The following is a 19,018-nucleotide window of genomic DNA, read 5'->3' as shown; positions in this document are numbered from 1 at the left end:
CCTGCTGGGCATGATGGACCACTCCGAACCAGAAGCAGCAGTTCTTATGTTCTCATGTTCTTATGAATTCACTTGCAGTATCACACACCGATTCTTGTTTATTGAGAAGCAGGGAATTTTTATATATAACAAAATGTTATATGTATCTGAATTGCTCATTGTATTTTTCCAAAATACTCAATAAAAATTTATTGAACTAAAAAAAAAAGAGAAGCAGGGAATTGTTTAATTTTTAACCTTTTTATTGCAGAAAAAGACTGGTTTCAATTTAAAAAGGGTAAAAGTAAGAGCTTGTAATTCTCACAGTAAATGGAGCTCACAAATATCTCCTCAACATTATATTTATTTGCCTTTTTGCAGTATGTAAAAATATGCAGTAAACTGAAGCTTCTGAAGGCGAAATATTCTCTTTTTCAGTGCAGAATTTCCAAACACTCTTAAATTTACTGAGACCCACTTTAGAGTACTTCAAAACAGTTTGTAAATACATTATTGTACTGCAGTAATAGATTTTTCTCAAAGAAAAATTGATATGGTTTCTAACCAATGCTTCAAAAATGCACAGCTGTGCACTGAGATATTCTGCAGGAAGATTTCAGTGAATTGCAGAAACCAGTGTATCATATGGCCCCCATCTATTGATCTACAGTCACAATGAAAACTAAATGATGAATATAGCTTTCACACAAAGAGAGTTTCCAATGCTTTCATGAAAATAAAGTCATCTGGGTTCTGATAGAGAGAGAACAGATGCTCCTATGAAGCACAAGACTCCACTCCTATCTTAAAGCAGTTCCTGATAGGACTTGTATTTTTGTGCTGACTATGAAGAGCTATTCATTTTACCATCTCTTACCACAGCAACCTCAGCAGAGAGGCGCCCCGGATTTCTCTTTCACCATTGATGCAAATAAGCAACAGAGGCAGCTGATTGCAGAACTGGAGAATAAGAACAGGTAAGAGTTTCTCATCTATGCTTGTGTTAAAAGCCGGTGCTGGCAAACAGGAAGTAGAGATGACTTGCTGAATAATTAAAATCATGTGGCACCCTTCTCATTCCCAAGCAGGTATTAGCATTTAATGATTAGAAAGCAACTTCTGCTGAAAGGCTGATGTACACAGGCTTTGTGCACAGCTTAGCCCCAGGTTCTTTGCACCTTTTCCTGTGTTATCATGACTGCCCTGTGCACATAGGACCTTAACATGCAAGAAAATGGTGTGCAAAGGATTATGTCATCAAAGTGTTAGCTATTAAACTTCAAAGCCAAGAAGTGCAGCCACAACCAAAAGGCTTATCACCTGGTTTACTAATGGTGGGGATTTATTGGATAATTCTGCAAGGAAAATCCTAGCTTTAGGTACTAGGAAAGCATCTATTTGAAGCCTTTTGTATGCAGAAAAGTAAGCGCCTGCTTTTTCTTATAGAATACTAGCATAAGTAACTAAAAATGTGCCTATGTTTAAGGCATGATCACTTACATGGTTGCAAAAGCCCATGCGTAGATTATAAGATTTAATTATTTATAAGGGCAATTCTATAAACCAGGCACTTATATTTACGAATGTGTAACCTGCATAAATATACTGAATATTGACATTTATGTTCATATATATACACACAAATGGGTGTAATGGTTGATAACCTCCCTAAGCAGTAGCGCCAGTGCATCTCCTCTTTTCTGCCCCCTTCTGTATGCCCCTTGAAATGTTCGCCAGCATGAACAGCATCTTCCACCTGCTGATCGCACCGGCCTCAGCTTCCTTCTGTTGTCACTTCTTGGTCACAGGACCAGGACATGACAACAGAAGGGAGCCAAGGCCAGCACGAGCAGCAGGTGGAAAATGCTGCTTGCATCAGCAAATATTTCAATAGGTACACAGAGGGAGATGCTCAAGTGATTGGGGGGGAGGGAAAACAAGGAGGGTGCATGGTGCAGCAATGTGATGCCAGGTGCCAACCTCCCTAGCTCCACCACTGGCCTTAAGCACTGTTGACATTTAAAACTAAAGCCACAGCTTAGCCAGAATTTATTAGCAGGCTCCTGATTGCTCACGTTCCTCATCGTTTCCTCCGAACCTCTAACCAACATCTGCTTTCTATTCCATCTCAAAGGCACATCGATACCATGAGAACCAATATTTTTTCTGTTACGGCCCCCTCGCTTTGCACAAGATACTTAAGAGAGATCACATCCTTAGATAACTTTAAATCTAGTTTAAAAGCATTTCTTTTTAAAGACGCATTTGATTTATGATCATCCTTTCAAGGACGTTTTAAGCTTGCGTTAGTCCTGCCAACTGATCTGAGCTTCTCATTCTCCCTCCTTATGTTTTTTTTCCATTTTTCGTTCTTTACTATCCAAATATTGTAGTTCCTCTCCATCTCCTCACGTTTCAGTATGTCATCATCTCTTCATTAGTCCTTTGTCTGTCGTTTTTGATGTTGTTTTCCTGTTCCCTTTTTAAAAAAAAAACACAAAAAACTTTGTAAAACCGCTTTGAATATTGATAAGGCAGTATATCAAATTCTAATAAACTATGAACTATGTAACTATTCTATAACTTACAAAGCAAAATAGGTGCCTACTTGCCCTGACTAGGCAACCTGTTACTCGGTTACCCTCAAAGCATATGAAAATGCACAGATTAGGAAGTTCTCGTATGATCACTGGCCACCAGTAAATACATAACTTCCTTTCAATATCAGGCCCTATGTCTTAGTCCAGCCTGTCCCATTCTCTGAAACAGCTAATAAAATAAAATTTACAAATTTCTTTCAGGAATATCCTCAGGCCTACCACTGAGTGAACTGAATAAGTGCTGACTATGACAAAAGCACATTTCTACAAGTAACTTAAAATACTCCTGTCAATTTTCAAGTAATTTAAAATACTCCTGTCAATTTTCAGTCAGTATTTTTTATGCACCAACCACTGTAGGCAGAATTAGACCTGGATATCATTGCAGGCCATATTCAGGCACCAACACTGAATATCTGAGTTTGACTGATCTGGTGCTGGTGGCCCAGAGATATTCAGCTAGGACCCACACAAGTGGATCTGTGACTTTTTTGCCCTCCCCTCCCTACTGATAGCAGACCATTCCCTGGAAGTCCCCCACATCCACACACCTCTAGTCCCCCTTCTAAGCCTACCTTATCCCTAATGGTCCAGTGGGGTAGCCTGGGCAAGATTGATTCTCACTCTTTCCCCTAGCTGCTCCATCTGGAATATAGTCACTGTGAGCTCTAGTTGTAGTTTCACAGTACTACCACTAAAGCTCACAGTGGCTATTTTCTAGCTACCCCACTAGATCACCAGGGATGATAAGATAGATGCAATAAGATTCTATAGGTGGTTGGGTTTTAGGGGTTCCAGGAGTCTGATGTCAATGGGGGTAGTGGGGAGGGGGTTAGATCAAGTTACGGGTGGGCTGAAGGGAGAGGAATGCATCCACATCGTCATCCGGAAGCTTATGTGGGTTTTGGCCAGAATGTAGTGCCAGCACCTGCATTTCTAAGTGACCAAAGTTAGGGCTGCTGTTTATGCAGTCCTGTCTGGTTATTTAGATATGTGGGCACTGGCACTGAATTTTGCTGGCACTTGGACAACTGCTGGCTCCTCCTTGACTCTGCCTCCAGAACTCCTCTTTCTGTTCCTCTTTAGAAATGGCTGGTTAGGGTCAGTATTCAGTGGCACTGCCTGATTAAATAAACACCAAAAAGTCCAACAGGACAGAGAACCCACGGGTATAAAACAGTACAAGAGGAAGTGGGAACGGACAATGAACACTCCACTGAAGATCACTGATGTAAAACCAATTTGTTTATTTCAGAAAAGGACACAAGCAGAAGCTGTGGACCCGACACAGCACTGTGTTTCGGTGTCTGAGGAATGCCTGCATCAGGGGTCACTGTGGCGTATATGTTCATAGATGACAGGTCTGGGATAAAACAAAGCTCGGTCCAACTAACATGCCAGAGTAACCAAAATCACAGTGCTGTGTCGAGTCCCCAGCTTCTGTTTGTGTCCTTTTCTGAAATAAACAAGTTGGTTTTACATCAATGATCTTCATTGTCCGTTCCCACTTCCTTTTGTACTGCCTGATTAAATACCACTGAATATCTACGACCTGCGTGCAGAGCATGATTTAAGCACTGCTTAAATCACTTTGAATATTGGCTGGACTCTTTTTAACTGCATCTAGGGCTTAATCTAAATGTATAAAATAAAGTAAATAATTTCTGTGGGAAACAACCTGCAACTTCTTTTTAAATTCCAGAGCAGCCTGCAGGGGAGAGAAATAATGATGAGCCTGGAGCACAGCAGAGAAAGTAGTCATTCGACTTCCTAATCCAGCCCCTTTTCTCCTGTGGTGCCCCCCTGGCTCCACATTGCTACTTCCTTGGGCCCCTATGTTTGTCATTCTGTCCTCTTGTTGGCTTGTGCTTCTTTCCCTCTGTTGGCTACTAGGCATCTATTTCACAGCATTACAGAGGGCTTATGATATGTTAATTTTAATAGCGCTAAAGGCTTCTTTTGCACAGTTAATTATAAAAACAAATTACAGAATGCTGTCAGGGTTTGAAAACCGAATAACAATGTAATGGTACTTAACCTTACTGGTGGGGATTTAGAGTTATATTATCAGACATCCTGCAGGTATAAGTTTCAGATAAGTATGAAAATAAATACTCGCATCATTAAAAGGGCAGCATCATCTTATCCCTAAGAAAACAAGCCCCCCTTTCTTTCTCTCTCTCTCTCTTCCATTTAAAGGAAACCATACATTTCTTGCAGCAAGGAATTTCTGGCTGGTAATATGAAGAAATAGGTAACCATAAAATCAGCTTTTCAGATTGTCAAAATAACCAGCTTTCTCCACAGACAAGCAGTAGAGATGCAGGTACACTGAATGGTGACATCATCCAAATAAGCTATGCACAGAGCTTTCTTCTACCTCAGAAAAATCTTTTCAACGTCCCTGTGCTAGACAGGTTCCCCCCCTTATTGCTTCTGTCAGCACTTTTCAGTGTGCTAACAGGATGTGACCCTCCTCTCTCTGCAGAGAAAAGCAAACAAACAGATTTCACCAATACTGCCTCCTTAATATCAAACAGCAGAGAGCCTCCAGTATATCATACCCTGGTGACTCATACCCTCAAAATCAGTAGCCCCCGGATCCATTACCAGTACCAGTGGGACTGTGGGCCTCACTAAAACTAGATCTTCCCACCAAGACCTGGCCCCACTACCATCAGCAGAAGTGAATTCTGGAGTGCAAGGCCAGCCTCATAAGCAGGGCATACCACACCAACACCCCCAAGGAAAATAAGACCTATCTCAAAAATAAGCCCTAGCATGATTTTTAAAGATGCTCCTAATATAAGCCCTACCCCAAAAATAAGCCCTAGTTAAGATTGACCCCAGAAGCTCCCTCCCCCCCCCCCCGAAAGTCCCCGACACTCCCTGACTCCATTCCTGACACTAGTGCTGCCTGATTTGCTGGAAAAATCAGACTCGTCGATTTAGCAGCCCCCCACCCCTGCTGCTTTAGGAGGCCCCGGAGTGGAGGTATGTCAGTCTCACGGTGGGAGGGTTGGTGGGATTCTGCTGCACAAAGGGGTGGGTGAGAGGGGAGGAATGATGCTGCACATGGGGGGGGGGAGATAGAAAGAGGAAGAATTGGGGTAGAGGAGAGGAACATAGAGATGATTGTTGTACATGAAAAAAATAAGACATCCTTGAAAATAAACCCTAGTATGTTTTTTTGACCCAATATTTTCAGGGAAACAAGATAGTAATCAGCATGCTTTTCCAGGAGGTAATAAGCCAGCATCAAATTTCACTTCTTTCAAACAGCATGCACACGAAAGAGAAAGCTATCCTTGTACCACAGGGCAAAATCTATAACTCTCAGGGCTTTCTCCCCACATTGCCCAGCTTCAGGCAAATCATGGGGAGAGACAAAGCATCATTCAGGCTTCTTCAGAATGAGAAAATAAACTTGCTAGAGCTGCCCAGTCAAAAGTAGACTACAGTGAGGACATAAGAATAGCCATATTGGGTCAGACCATTAGTCCATCTAGTCCTGTAACCTGTTTTAATAATGGCATAGGTCACAAGTACCTGGCAAAACCCAAATAGTAGCAACATTCCATGCTACCGATCCCAAGGCAAGCATTGTCTTCTCCCATATCTGTCTCAATAGCAAACTATGGACTTTTCTTCCAGGAACTTGCCCAAACCTTTTTTAAACCCATCTACATTAACCACTGTTACCACATCCTCTGGCAAACGCATTCCAGAACTCAACCATTCTCTGAGCGAAAAACTATTTCTTCCTATTTGTTTTAAAAGTATTTCAATGTAACTTAATCAAGTGTCCCCTAATCTTTATCATTTTTGATGGAGTAAAAATTGATTCACTTGTACTTGTTCTGTACCACTCAGGATTTTATAGATTTCAATCATATCTGCCCTCAACCGTCTCTTTTCCAAGCTGGAGCCCTAACCTCTAGCCTTTCCTCTTACAAGAGGAGTTCCATCCCCTTTATCATCTTGGTTGCTCTTCTTTGAACCTTTTATAATTCCGCTATATCTTTTTTGAGATACAGTGAACGCAGTTCTCAAGGTGATGTCGCATAATAGAGCAATAAAGAGGTATTATAATATTCTTAGTTTTCTAATAATGCCTAGCATCTTATTTGTTTTTTATGGCCACTGCTGCACATTGAGCGGAAAGTATCAGTGTATTGTCTACGATGACACCTAGATCTTTTTCTTGGGTGCCGAGTGCTGGTAACTATGATTTGGATCATTTTTCCCAATGTGCCTCATTTTGTATTTGTCCACATTACATTTAATCTGCCATTTGGATGCCCTGTCTTCCAGTTTCCTATAGTCTGCCTGCAATATTTCACAGTTCGCATATGTTTTAACAACGTTGAACAAAAACATATGACAATATCTAATCATTTACAAGACAAAAAGCCACTTTCTTTAGCAGGAATCTCCCTCAATCCCTCCTTCAAAGCGCAGCAAGTTTCAGGCACACAGCTGGCAGATGCCATTGCCCCCTACCCTCCTCAGCAACAGCACTGGCTCCACCTAGTGGCCAGGGAGTCCTTCACAGTAATTTACTATTGCTCTTCAAAATTTTGCATAATGCAGCATAGGAGTCACACATCATTTCTGCAAGATCTTCCACCCTGCCTACAACAGTGTTGTTCTGTCTACTGCACTGATTCTAGGACTCCTTGCCACAAGACGTTCTGAGCCTTCACGGTTTAAATGATAGAACACACAACTTGACTAGAAAAAGTACATAATTGTGCTACTTTCTCTTTAAGCAAATTCTCAGTCTGGGTGACAACTCGCCAAATATCTTTTAAGGAAATATCACCCTCAGGAACATCTTGAGTAGAAACCATCTCAACCATATCAAAACTGACTGGTTGCAATTTAGCCAAGTTCTCAGTCCCTTGAGATGCTACAGTGGGATTTTGCACTATTTCAGGTTTGTCCTGCAACCCATTGGGTACAGAATTTACCTGAATATTTATATCTGCAGGCAGGGGTGGAGGGGATCTTGTGTCGGGACTCAGAGATAACCCATCCGAAAAGAGAGAGGGTGAAAAAGTACTTACTGTTTGAGTAATTCTAGTCAAATGTTTGTCCATAGGACCTTTAATCACTGGTGTAGATGCAGCAAGTTTTTTTTCACATATCCCCTTCGTTTCCCCATAACTCACTCACTCTATAGCACAGCTGGCTAATATACCTCACTATAACAGAGCTGGGTGATGTACTGGGTGAGGGGAGTAAAATCTGTAAACACTCCAGGCAGAGATGGAAGGCTCTTTTTCAACTCTAACACTCCCCAGAACCTCCTGTCCTCAAACTCTCTCACCTCACTCCGAAACAGAGCTGGCTGATAATACCAGGAGAGAGGGGTGGAGTCTGTAAACACTGCAGGCAGAGATGGAAGGCTCTTTTTCAACTCCAACACACCCCAGAACCTCCTGTCCTCAAACTCTCTCACCTCACTCCGAAACAGAGCTGGCTGATATACCAGGAGAGAGGGGTGGAGTCTGTAAACACTGCAGGCAGAGATGGAAGGCTCTTTTTCAACTCCAAAACCTCCTGTCCTCAAACTCTCTCCAAGTGTCCTCTTTTTTTCATTTCAAAAATATGGTAACTCTTTATAGACCCGTAGCATGCACTAGTCTGTTTCTCTAAAAGGCAAACAAACAGCTCTGTCCTGGAGTCCCCAAAGTTCAAGTCCTATCTTTCAATATTTAGCACAATTGAGCCCAGCTTGACTTTGGCTTACAAAGTCATAATGTCGGCCAGATTCCAAGATAAACTTGGCCTACCTCAAGTAAGCTTCTGCTACTGGCAAATACAGGGTAGCAACTCTATTGTGTAGCTCCATTTCCCCTCCCCTCAGCTGTTACAACCAACTAGAACATCCTGGGATGATTTATTCACTTGAAGCTTCCCCATCCTGTTCTGCTAGAGGGCTTTTTACTTCCTGCTCTCCCCTTGAACCCCATCCTCCTGGTCAGGCAGGCTATCATACCTATTCTTAAGGTGTCTCTACTTTAGTGTAGAAGTGTTCCTCAGGAAACCTTACCTTGTACCACCCATTCCCTCACACCTTTATAGAATACTAACCTAACCAAGTATATATGCCCTTAACGTTTAGGTGTGAGAGCTTACACTAGGATTACCAGACGTCTAGGAGAACCTGGACATGTCCTCTTTTTAGAGGACTGTCTAATCGAATCTAATTCTTAGTCTTATACCAAATCATCTCCTAAAAATAGGAACTCAATTCAGTTTACATAATTAGATCACAAAGAAAAATCCATTAACATTCATTGGAGCTATAGCCTAAAAAGCTATGAAGCATAGTGGTTTTTAAGGTTTTGCGAAAGATCTGAAGAGATAAACACGATCTAATTTGAGGAGGTGGCCATTCCATATTGTAGTTAGTAAGTATGGAAAGGAGTGTGAAATTTTACTAATGGACTTGATTCCTCTTAATGATGGAAAAGACAGCTTATACATATGAATTGTTCTCATGCCCGAAGATCTCATGATGTTTAGAGATAAAGACATCAAAGGAACAAATAGTCCATGTAAAATTTTAAAGACTATACAGGCACATTTAAATTGAGCTCTCAATTGAAAAGGAAACCAATGTAATTTCCTCAACAGAGGTGACACGTGATCTAATTTTTTCTTTCCAAAAATTAGTCTGGCTGCAGCATTTTGAATCAATTGCAGCCAAAACCTGGTCAGGGGTTTCCAAACCCGGGAGTTTGTCCGCGTTTTGGAAAGCCCCGACCAGCTCCAGCCGCATCTAGAGGGCCTCGGAGCATGCGTGGATGACATCACATACACCTGCTCGAGGCAGTCTGGAGGTCGGGGAAGAAGAGACGAGGCTCTGTGGGGGCGGGGCTGGAGGCAGAACAAGGCGGGACTGGGACAGAACAGGGTGGAGTCATGTGTTTGGGTTTTTGCTTCTGAAAATAGGTAACCCTAGCTTACACCAGCCATAGAACTGGTGAGTTAGCGCTTTAGTGTGTAACTTACACACTAAAGATTGCTGTGTGCTTAGGTGGAGTTTTGGCAGTTGCACTCGGATGCCATTATTCTAAACATTTATGTGTTTAATCAATGCATTAGTGGCTATGTTATAGAATTACCACCCTAATGTCAGCTAAGCTACCATAAGTAGAGGAAATCCTCAGTTTGAATATAAACTGTGGCTGTTTCATTTCTCTACCCCCCCCCATCCACCCTATTATACTGTGGCTCACTGAAAGCTCCATTACTGTATGTCATAAATTGAATTATAGTAAATCCTATTAAAAGCATTCTCCTTGAAGTGTTGTCTTCATTCATAGATTCAGAGTTAAATTAGAGGTGTTAAAAGAAATTGAATTGATGTGCCCTGGTTAGATGTGTTGTTCTGATTGATGCACAAGACAGATGGTATGTAATAATTAATTAGACCAGGAAGGCCATTGAACTGTTAACTACATGGAGGACAATTTTGTTCAGGATAGGCTTCTTTCATAGAGTTCAAGCTGGATAGGGATCCTTTGTGGCCCCCATAGTTTTTGTGTTGCCTGGTTAATGAGAGGCTATAAAAAGCCATACTTTTCCAGATCAGTATGCAAAAAGAACTTATACATTTGATGGGGGGAATTCTTCATAGTGCATGTTAACATTTATTCTCTGAGAGGCACATTCTATAAGAGGTACCTAACTTAATTTCTAGTGCAATAACATCAGTCTTGAATCTGTGGGTTGTGAACGTCTGATTTTGAGATCCAGTGTAGAGATCCTCATTTAAATTTTTCTGCTCTGGTCGTAAGGCTTTTCGGTGCTGCAGAGGATCCAGGTTGTAGGACATCTCTGGCTGCAAGAGGACAGAAGAATCTGAAGGCAGATGTCTGTAGTCAAGAGGCAGCCTGCTTTGCAGGGCGCCTGCACTAACTGTCCAGGAGCTCAGGGATGATTCTCTTGGGAGCAAGTCTCACTCCAGGTTTTATCCACAGAGAGCTTGAGCACAGGCTGAGTGGCCCCTGTGGCAGTTTTTCACCAGGATTAGGTGCTGACTGCATTTCCTTCCCCTCCCCTCCTTTCATGCAAGTTCTGATGAGGGTTTGAGGTCTCAGTCCAGCCGGTAGGACTGAGGGGAAGTCTGAAGAAGCAAGCTGTCTGGTTTTCCAGGCTTGTCTGAAGCAAAAGTCTTCTTTCCTCTGGCTGCAGTTTTCAGCCTAGGCAGCTCCCAGCACCTGCATGGCACAGCGAGTACAGGCTGTAAAAGTCTATGAGAAAAATTGAGGGGGTCTCCAAAAGTGAGTTTTGAAGGTTTCTGGGGATAGGGGCAGGGTCCCCACCTCTAAAATCCTATTTCCTGAATTTTTTGTACTGTTTATTTATCCCTCATGGGCTGTTTTTGATGCTAAAATCGCTGCTGCGGAGGCCATCTCAAACTTCTCGATTTTAGAATAAAAGCATCTATCTGCCTCAAAATGCTTCAGTTTGGCTCAAAATCAGGCTAGATGGACTCCTCAGGCCAGGTTACCCAGGATTCATGCCAGATTTGCGCTGGCTGGCTAAGGATGGTCATGTCCCACTTGCTACATTACGCTTGAGGGGGTATGGGAGCCACTGGTTTAGTCTCCTCTAGTCTCTCTGGGGGTATGTGGTCCCAGATTGCTCGAGTTCTAGGTCAAAAATCCTGGTTGGATCTGGGAAATGGTGAACATGTGTCCAGTGTTCCCTCTAAGCTGCGCTGGCGTGCGCTGGCGCACAAAATATTGCCTCGCAGCGCACAATGTCACGTCACAGCGCACGGCGTACGGAGATGGCAGGCCGCGGCGAGAGGAGAATCGGGCGAGTTGGCGCTGGCGCCCGATATTTTTAGCGCACGGGGAAAAAATTTTGCTCACACCACCCGCCCGCTTAGAGGGGACACATGATGTGTCCCTGGTGAATCACAGCCACACATCTACCATTAAACTCCAAAAAGAGACACAGGAGCAACAGCAAGGGCCCTATGGGCATCCTGGTCAGGATTTTGCTCCAGAATTTATTAGTATGATGTACAAAGTGTACTTGAATTACAGTGGTCACATTGACTCCTCAGGAGTTGTGGAGGTGGTAGCACCAGGGATCCCCCCCCTTTAGAGCGCAGTTCCCCACTGCAGAGTCATGCACAAGATACGGGGGATGAGACAGAAGACGACTGGGATGAAGTGGATTCTGTATCTATGCCTTTATTTTCCCAGTCTGGGTCCACAGTAATAGAAGATTTTGCATCACACCTGGGAGTGCCTGGTCCCAACCAGGTGGCAGCCCTAGATCTCGGAGAGGACCCAGCTGTGCGCAGTCTGTTTATGCACACAGCGCTTTTGGAGATAATTACTGAATCTCTTCAAGAATTAAAGGTAGAGCATCCACAGACCTCTGCTGCTTAGTTATAGGAATGGAACACAGCAAACTCACACACGCAGGATACGAGTCCCTTTTATTATGCTTCTAAGCTAATGACATCATAGTAACTCCCTCATTTACACATCTAATGATTGGTGGGTACAAAGGTACATGCTTTTACATTGGTGGATACAAAGGTACATGCTTTTACATTGTGATCACCCTCCCTTTACCTCGTGATCACCCTCCAACTCAGCACTTAGACAAGGGCCTGATTAACACGTGGACAGAACCTGAGTCTTTGCATGTATGCAATGCAATGCAATGCCTGTCAGCTGATGTCCTTTCCAAATAAGGACAGCTTAAATAAGATAAGGGTTAATGTGTGACAGGGGCCTTGTGAAAAGAGAGGAGGGGGGAATGCCTCAGCGTTCTGTCACAAGGTGCTAACATTTTCCCTTGCTTTAGAATGGCTACGTGGCAAGAGGGGAGAGGAAATGAGGAATAATTCATAATTCTTTCACAGGGCCTCATAATATCAGTATGCTGATATTATCCCTGTTTCAGAACATTATTACACTCAGTGCTTGCTTACGAGCAGTACTAAGGCTCAGACCACATGCTTTCCCTCCCATCTGGACATTGCTAAGATGTTGACAGACCATTGGGAGGTCCCAGAGAAGCCACTGGGTGGCTAAAGCAATGTCAAAACTTTACCTGTTGAACACTGAATTTCATCAGCTGTTTTATTCCACTGAAGGTGGATTCCCTGGTGGCACAAGTTACCAAGCATACCTTCCTCCCCAGTGAAAGGGGAGTGGTGTTGAAAGATGCACAGGACCGCAGGCTAGACTTTGTCCTTAAGAAGCAATTTAAGGCCGTGGCGTTGGGGTTGAAGGTGACAATATCATCATCATACATTGCATGTGCTTGCCACTTGAGGTTACATTGCTCCAGGAGCAGATGCCGATGTGGATACCCAGTTCCTTATGTCAGGAGTGTCTTTATGATCTGTCCAGGTTTTATATTATTTCATTAGGGTTCATGACATAGATATCTTGCTTTGTGTTCATGTAGGTGTATGTTTATGGTATATGATTTGGTACATGGTATAATAATAATCCTATATAATAAAACCCTAGCTGTGCATGCGCACTTACCTGCGTGCTTCCGTGATCTCTGATCTGTGATCAGTAGGTCCGTGGCCAGCAAGAGTGCAGATGCGGCAGTCAAGCAACTTGGAGACACACAGCACAACTGGCGACTCCCCCCCCTCCCGCCCTCACTCATCGGCAAAACCACCACCGCCAAAGCCTCCTCCTTCTGGCCGGCTCACCCGCTTTAAATTAAGAGAAAAGCGCTGCACCGCGCTAACGCTGGCCTCGCCGTCTTCTGTCCACTGTGGCCCGCCCTCTCTGACTACTTCCTGTTTCTGCTAGGGTTGGCCGCAGTGGATAGAAGATGCCGAAGCCAGTCCAATGTGTAGCGGCACTGCGTCGGGTTTCTTCTTACACTCGCCGAGTGCATGGGTGGCGTCTGGGATCTCCCACTGCTGCCGTTGGCCTTCATAGTGCCGAGGTTTTGAGGAAGGCAGCTGGAGTTCTGGCATATGGCCCGGCGAGAGCAGGACGGCATAGCAGGGTAAGGAGGGGGGGCTGCCGGATTCTCTCCTGTGTTTCGTGTTGAGGTGTTGTAAGGGAGTAGGACTGAGGTTTTCTTAAGTGGATGGGGAGGGGCTGGCTACGTGCATGGCCGCATGCTGCTGCACAGGGAAGTGTGTGTGTGTGGAAAAATGCTGCTTCTGCACAGGGAAGGGTGGGAAATGCTGCTGTTGCACAGGAAAGTGTGTGTGTGTGGGGGCAGGACTGCGGGAAGGGAAGGGGGAGGGGAAGGGAAATGCTACTGCTGCACAGGGAAGTGGTGTGGGGGGATGAAATGCTGCTGCTGTGGCTGCTGCACAGGGAAGGGGGGGATCGAAATGCTGCTGTACAGGGAAGTAGGGTGGGGGGAAATGCTGCTGCACAGGGACATGGAGGGGGAGGGAATGCTGCTGTGGCTGCTGCATACGGAAGTGGGGAGAAAGAAAGACAGACAGCTAGCACCCGTTAATGTAACGGGCTAAAATACTAATATAATAATATAATGCTTAGTTTTGTATACCGAGTCTTCAATCCAAGAATGCTCGACTCGGTTTACAGTAGTATAGTTATGGTACAGTTATGGCTTTCAAAATTATAATTTTCCCATAAAATAAGTTGCTAGTAAGGCAGAAAAGAGATGTGAAAAAATAATCTCTTGAATCATGTGGAAAGTTTGTCTCTATAGAAACTCTCAGACCTGTTTTGTGACTACCAGCGCTCATGGTTATTGTTAGTGTACTCTTTTGTGCAAAATTAGTTTTGAGCTCCACATTACTTGCCAGGACTGTGTGTTTGTTTGCTGTTCTGTCACCACTGAATTATAGCATTGCACTGTCATCACTGCACTGCATAGAAGAATGTGGAAACTGACATTTATTCTATGTCTGTTTTTTTTCTTCTGTCTCCCCAACCCTCCTTTCCCTCACTAAGAGAAATCTTACAGGAGATCCAGAGACTGCGACTTGAGCATGAGCAGGCGTCACAGCCTACTCCTGAGAAGGCACAGCAAAACCCCACTCTTCTTGCAGAGCTACGGCTCCTCAGGTAACTAAATCACTGCCATTCCACCTCAAGAGGAGGTGACCAGCAGAGCATGATGAGACTTTATGCTAATGTTTTCAGAGTCTGCTGGATGTTGTAAAATAGAGAGCTGCACAGGAACAGAGATGACTGGAATCCCACGGGACCCATGGGGATCCCATGGGTTCCCCCGTCAGGTCACAGGGATCCCATGGGGATGTCCCCTTGGGTCATAGGGATCCCGTTGGGACACCCTTCATGGTCTTGGGGATCCCACAGGGCTGGAGGGAGCTCAATTGGTGCGCATGCCTCCTTTCCCTGCCCTCCATCTGGCTCCTCTATGCACACCACTCTTAGCTGACCCGGAAGTCTTCCCCCGACATCAGAGCTGATGTCAGAGAGAAGGCTTCGTGTCAGCCACATGCATCGTGCAAAGAAGTGCGGCTGGAAGGTACAGTCTTGGGGGGGAGACAGAAAAGGAGGGAGGGAGCGAGCAGGCATGCACTCTTTGCAACAAGGAGTAAGCGCGTTGGAACATGGGAGGGGCCCAAATGTGGGACACAGAAGGGAGGGAGGGAGTGTGTTTTTGAACACAGAAGGCATGAACTTGGGAGAGAGGATGGAGAAAGGGAGGGAAAGAGATGCTGAGGTGAGGGAGGGAATAGAAAGGGAGAATTTGGCGTGAGTGTCAGTGAGAGGGAAAGAGAGATGGTATACAAGAGAGATAGAATGGAAGAAAGAGAAGTTTTGGTCATAGGGAGGGAGTGAGGTACAGATGAGAGGGAGAAATGTGGTGGTAGAAAGGGAACAGTTGGACAGATTGAAAGGGATGCAAGAGGGAGGAATGTTGGACATAGTGGTGAAGGGAATGGAGGGAGAGAAGTGGCATGGTGCTGGAGAGGGTGAAGGGAATGAAGGGAGAGAAGTGGCATGGTGCTGGAGAGGCATGATAAAAGGAGAAATGTTGGGCATGGGGCTGGTGGGCAGGGGCAAAAGATGCTGCACATGGTCCGTGGGATGAGCGAGGGATAAATGCTGGACCATAGTAGGAGGAACCAATGGACAGCAGCAGAAGATGGGTAAGTGGAAAAAAGAAACTGGGAAATATATATATATAGCAAATGTCTTTGTATGGTGTTCAAAAGAAAAGGAAATGCATTTCTGGTTTTATTTCTACAGTGTTGAAGTATTTGCTGACCCTTGCTGTGGCTGGTGGGGATCCCCAAGCACTGCCAGCAGAGGACCTCCTTTAAAGACAGCCAGAACTCTCCCTTCACCAAGCGCTACAGTCGCTGGCAGCATCCATGAGCCACTGAGGTGCCAGCATCTGTGACTCAGGGACGCTACTGCTGCGTGCCAAGCTTGGCAAAAGGGACCCCCGGCCACCTGCAGAGGAAGTCCTCAGCTGACATAGCTTTGGGGGTCCTCATCAGCTGAGTATTTATATTTTATATTTGATTAGAGGCTCTGGCAGAAACCTGTTTACAAAGTATGTATTCTTCCCAATTAATATTTCCAAATAAATAAAGTGTCTTTGCTTATTTATAAATAGGTCTCTACCAGAGCCTTTAATTCAGTAGCATAATTAAATGAAATAACTACTTCTGAAGTTTATAGGGACGGGCAGGGATGGATTCAATTACTTGTGGGGACAGGTGGGACAGATTTGATTCCAGCGGGGACTGGTTTGACTCCTAGTGGGGATGGACGGGGATGGGTTTGATTCTACCGAGGATGGGCAGAGATGGGTTTGATTTATGTCCCTGTGCAACTCTCTATTGTAAAATGTCTGCATTATAAAACATAGGGCCAGATTTTCAGGAATCAATATTGAAGCTATGGCAGTTTTTTTAAACACTGACTGTCACCAGTAAAGTTAGACCTGGACATTCAATTGCTGGGCCATGTTCATTTTCCAGCATTGAATATCTAGGTATATACAGTTTCCCAGAGGATATCTAGATACTGGACGAAATTCAGACCAGTGTTCGGTTAGCTTGGTGAATAATGGAAGGACAGCCTTTTCGCTTGCCTAACTTTATCCACTTACTTAACCAGTTAGTGGAATGAATATTGCCACTAAGTAGTTCAGTTCTGGCTCCACCCACAACACCAACAAAACAATGCCTGGGCAGTGACAGGCAATATTCAGCAGCTCTACCTACCTAAATGCCACTGAAAATTACTGGATAGCTAGATCAGTAGGATATAATTAGCCTCTCCCACTCTTTTGAATAGCAATCCCTCAGTTTTTGGGGTGCTTGTTTTTTTATATATGTATTAATATAGGACCAAATCTTTTCCAGAGAAGGGAAAGTGATAAAACTAGAGGGCTTAAATTGAGGTTGTGGGGAAGTAGACTTAGGAGTAATGTTAAGAAATTATTTTTCACAGAGAGGGTGGTAGATGCCTGGAATGCCCTCCCGAGGGAGTTGGCGGAAAGGAAAACAGTGACGGAATTCAGAAAAAGCATGGAATAAACATAGAAGATCTCTAATTAGAAAATGAATGGTATATATTGAAGAACTAAGGCTGATACTGAGCAGACTTGCATGGTCTGTGTCCCGTATATGGCAATTCGGTATAGGGTGGGCTAGGGAAGATATCGATGGATGTTGTTGGGCAGACTTTACAGTCTGTGTCCGCAAGCAACGAGTTGGTAGATGGGCTGGAGTTAGCTTTGATGCCACTTCCAGAAGTTGGGACCTAAGTAGAGGTCTGCACGGGAACGGGGATTGTGGGAATCCCGCGGGAATCCCCCCTATCCCACGGGGACCCCCCTCTAGCCAACGGGACTCCCATGGGGATGGAAGACTTTGGAAGCAGGGTTCGTCCATATATGGACACATCATCCTTAGTAAAAGAGGGGGTTCATAAGTTAATTACCTGAACAGAAAACAAAACAAGAGTTTCACCAAAGAGATTTCACAAAGAAAACAGCAGCACAAACACAAAAAAAACTGGAATTGATGATCCTGTCAGAAGTAATTGCTGCTTTTATGGGGACGGGCGGGGATGGAGGTAATTCCTTGCGGGGACGGGTGGGGACGGAGAGGATCCTGGTGGGGATGGGTGGGATTTCTGTCCCCGCACAATTCTCTAGACCTAAGGACAGTACCAGGCAGACTTTACGGTCTGTGTCCCAAAAATATCAAAGAAAAAAGGACAATTTAATTTACAGTAATTATGAATTTATAATGCATGTAGCTAATGGGCAGACTGGATGGAGCGTTCAGATATTTAGCTGCGTCATTTACTATGTTACTATGTATACAGTCATTCGGTTTTACAGGCCTGATTTTTCATATGGGAATCAAGCATTTACATATGGGGAAAGTCTGTATAAAAGATAAAATCGCGCAACCTCATAATTACACAAATGGCAATCTGTGTGTATGCACCTTCAGCTGTGTGCCATAGGCAAAATGGAGGCAAAGATGAGATATATGCCCAGTTTTTATAAAATCAGTTCTTACAGGCTACAATATCCACCCAGAGCATTCAACCAAATTTCCACCACAAAACAGTCCTTTAGGCGTCAGAAAAATACTTATATTAATTATTTCAGAGCTTCAGAGGAGCCACTTAGGCCCTGATTCTCCAAAGTGCGTCCTACAGCTGTCTAATCAGCCAATCGGGATGCACGTTTTTAAAAAAAATGCTCCCCAGGCAGGCCGCCTATATTGAAGGCGAGGCCCGTCCGCCCCCCCCCCCCCCCGACACTACCGATTGCTGGCAGGAGGGTGCCCAATCCCTCCTGCCAGAAGATGCCCCCCCCCCCGACACTACCGACCGCCCCCCTCCGACACTACCGATCGCTGGCAGGAGGGTGCCCAATCCCTCCTGCCGGAAGACGCACCCCCTCCACACACCCCCCCCCCCGCGCTAACATGCAAGTCTAAGGTCATACCTTAGATTAAATGGGGATGGGCGGACCCGCTATGCCTAAGGCCTGATTGGTCCAGGCTTCTAGAGCCTGGGCCAATCAGGCCTTAGGCTTCGGAAGGATGGGCTGGGAAGGGGCGGGCCCGCCTCATTTCGACCAGACGGGCCTGCCGGCTGGACGGGCAAGTCCTGTCTGGCCAACAAGGAAAGGTTAGTTTGGTTGGGGGGAGGTTTGAGGGCTGTTAGTGTGGGAGGGGGGGGTGTGGAGGGGGTGCGTCTTCCGGAAGGAGGGATTGGACACCCTCCTTCCAGCGATCGGTAGTATCGGGGGGGGGCATCTTCTGGCAGGAGGGATTGGGCACCCTCCTGCCAGCGATCGGTAGTGTCGGGGGGGGCGGTCGCTAGTGTCGGGGGGGGCATCTTCTGGCAGGAGGGATTGGGCACCCTCCTGCCAGCGAACGGTAGTGTCGGGGGGGCGGTCGGTAGTGTCGGGGGGGCATCTTCTGGCAGGAGGGT

At 45.0% G+C, this 19,018-nt stretch overlaps 1 protein-coding gene across 9 annotated transcripts in view; it reads left to right on the top strand.

Annotated features, from left to right (window-relative positions):
- DTNA (dystrobrevin alpha) overlaps nucleotides 1-19,018 on the top strand; it is a 597,879-nt gene that overhangs the window by 499,486 nt on the left and 79,375 nt on the right. For all 9 annotated transcript variants that reach the window (XM_033933728.1, XM_033933727.1, XM_033933729.1 and 6 more), the window contains 2 exons: nucleotides 862-956; nucleotides 14,528-14,641. In XM_033933728.1, coding sequence (XP_033789619.1) covers nucleotides 862-956; nucleotides 14,528-14,641 — 209 coding nt within the window. The remainder of the gene's footprint in view (nucleotides 1-861; nucleotides 957-14,527; nucleotides 14,642-19,018) is intronic.

Source organism: Geotrypetes seraphini, chromosome 2 (genome assembly GCF_902459505.1).
Source record: "Geotrypetes seraphini chromosome 2, aGeoSer1.1, whole genome shotgun sequence".
Lineage (NCBI taxonomy): Eukaryota > Metazoa > Chordata > Amphibia > Gymnophiona > Dermophiidae > Geotrypetes > Geotrypetes seraphini.
This window is presented reverse-complemented; position numbering and strand designations above follow the sequence as displayed.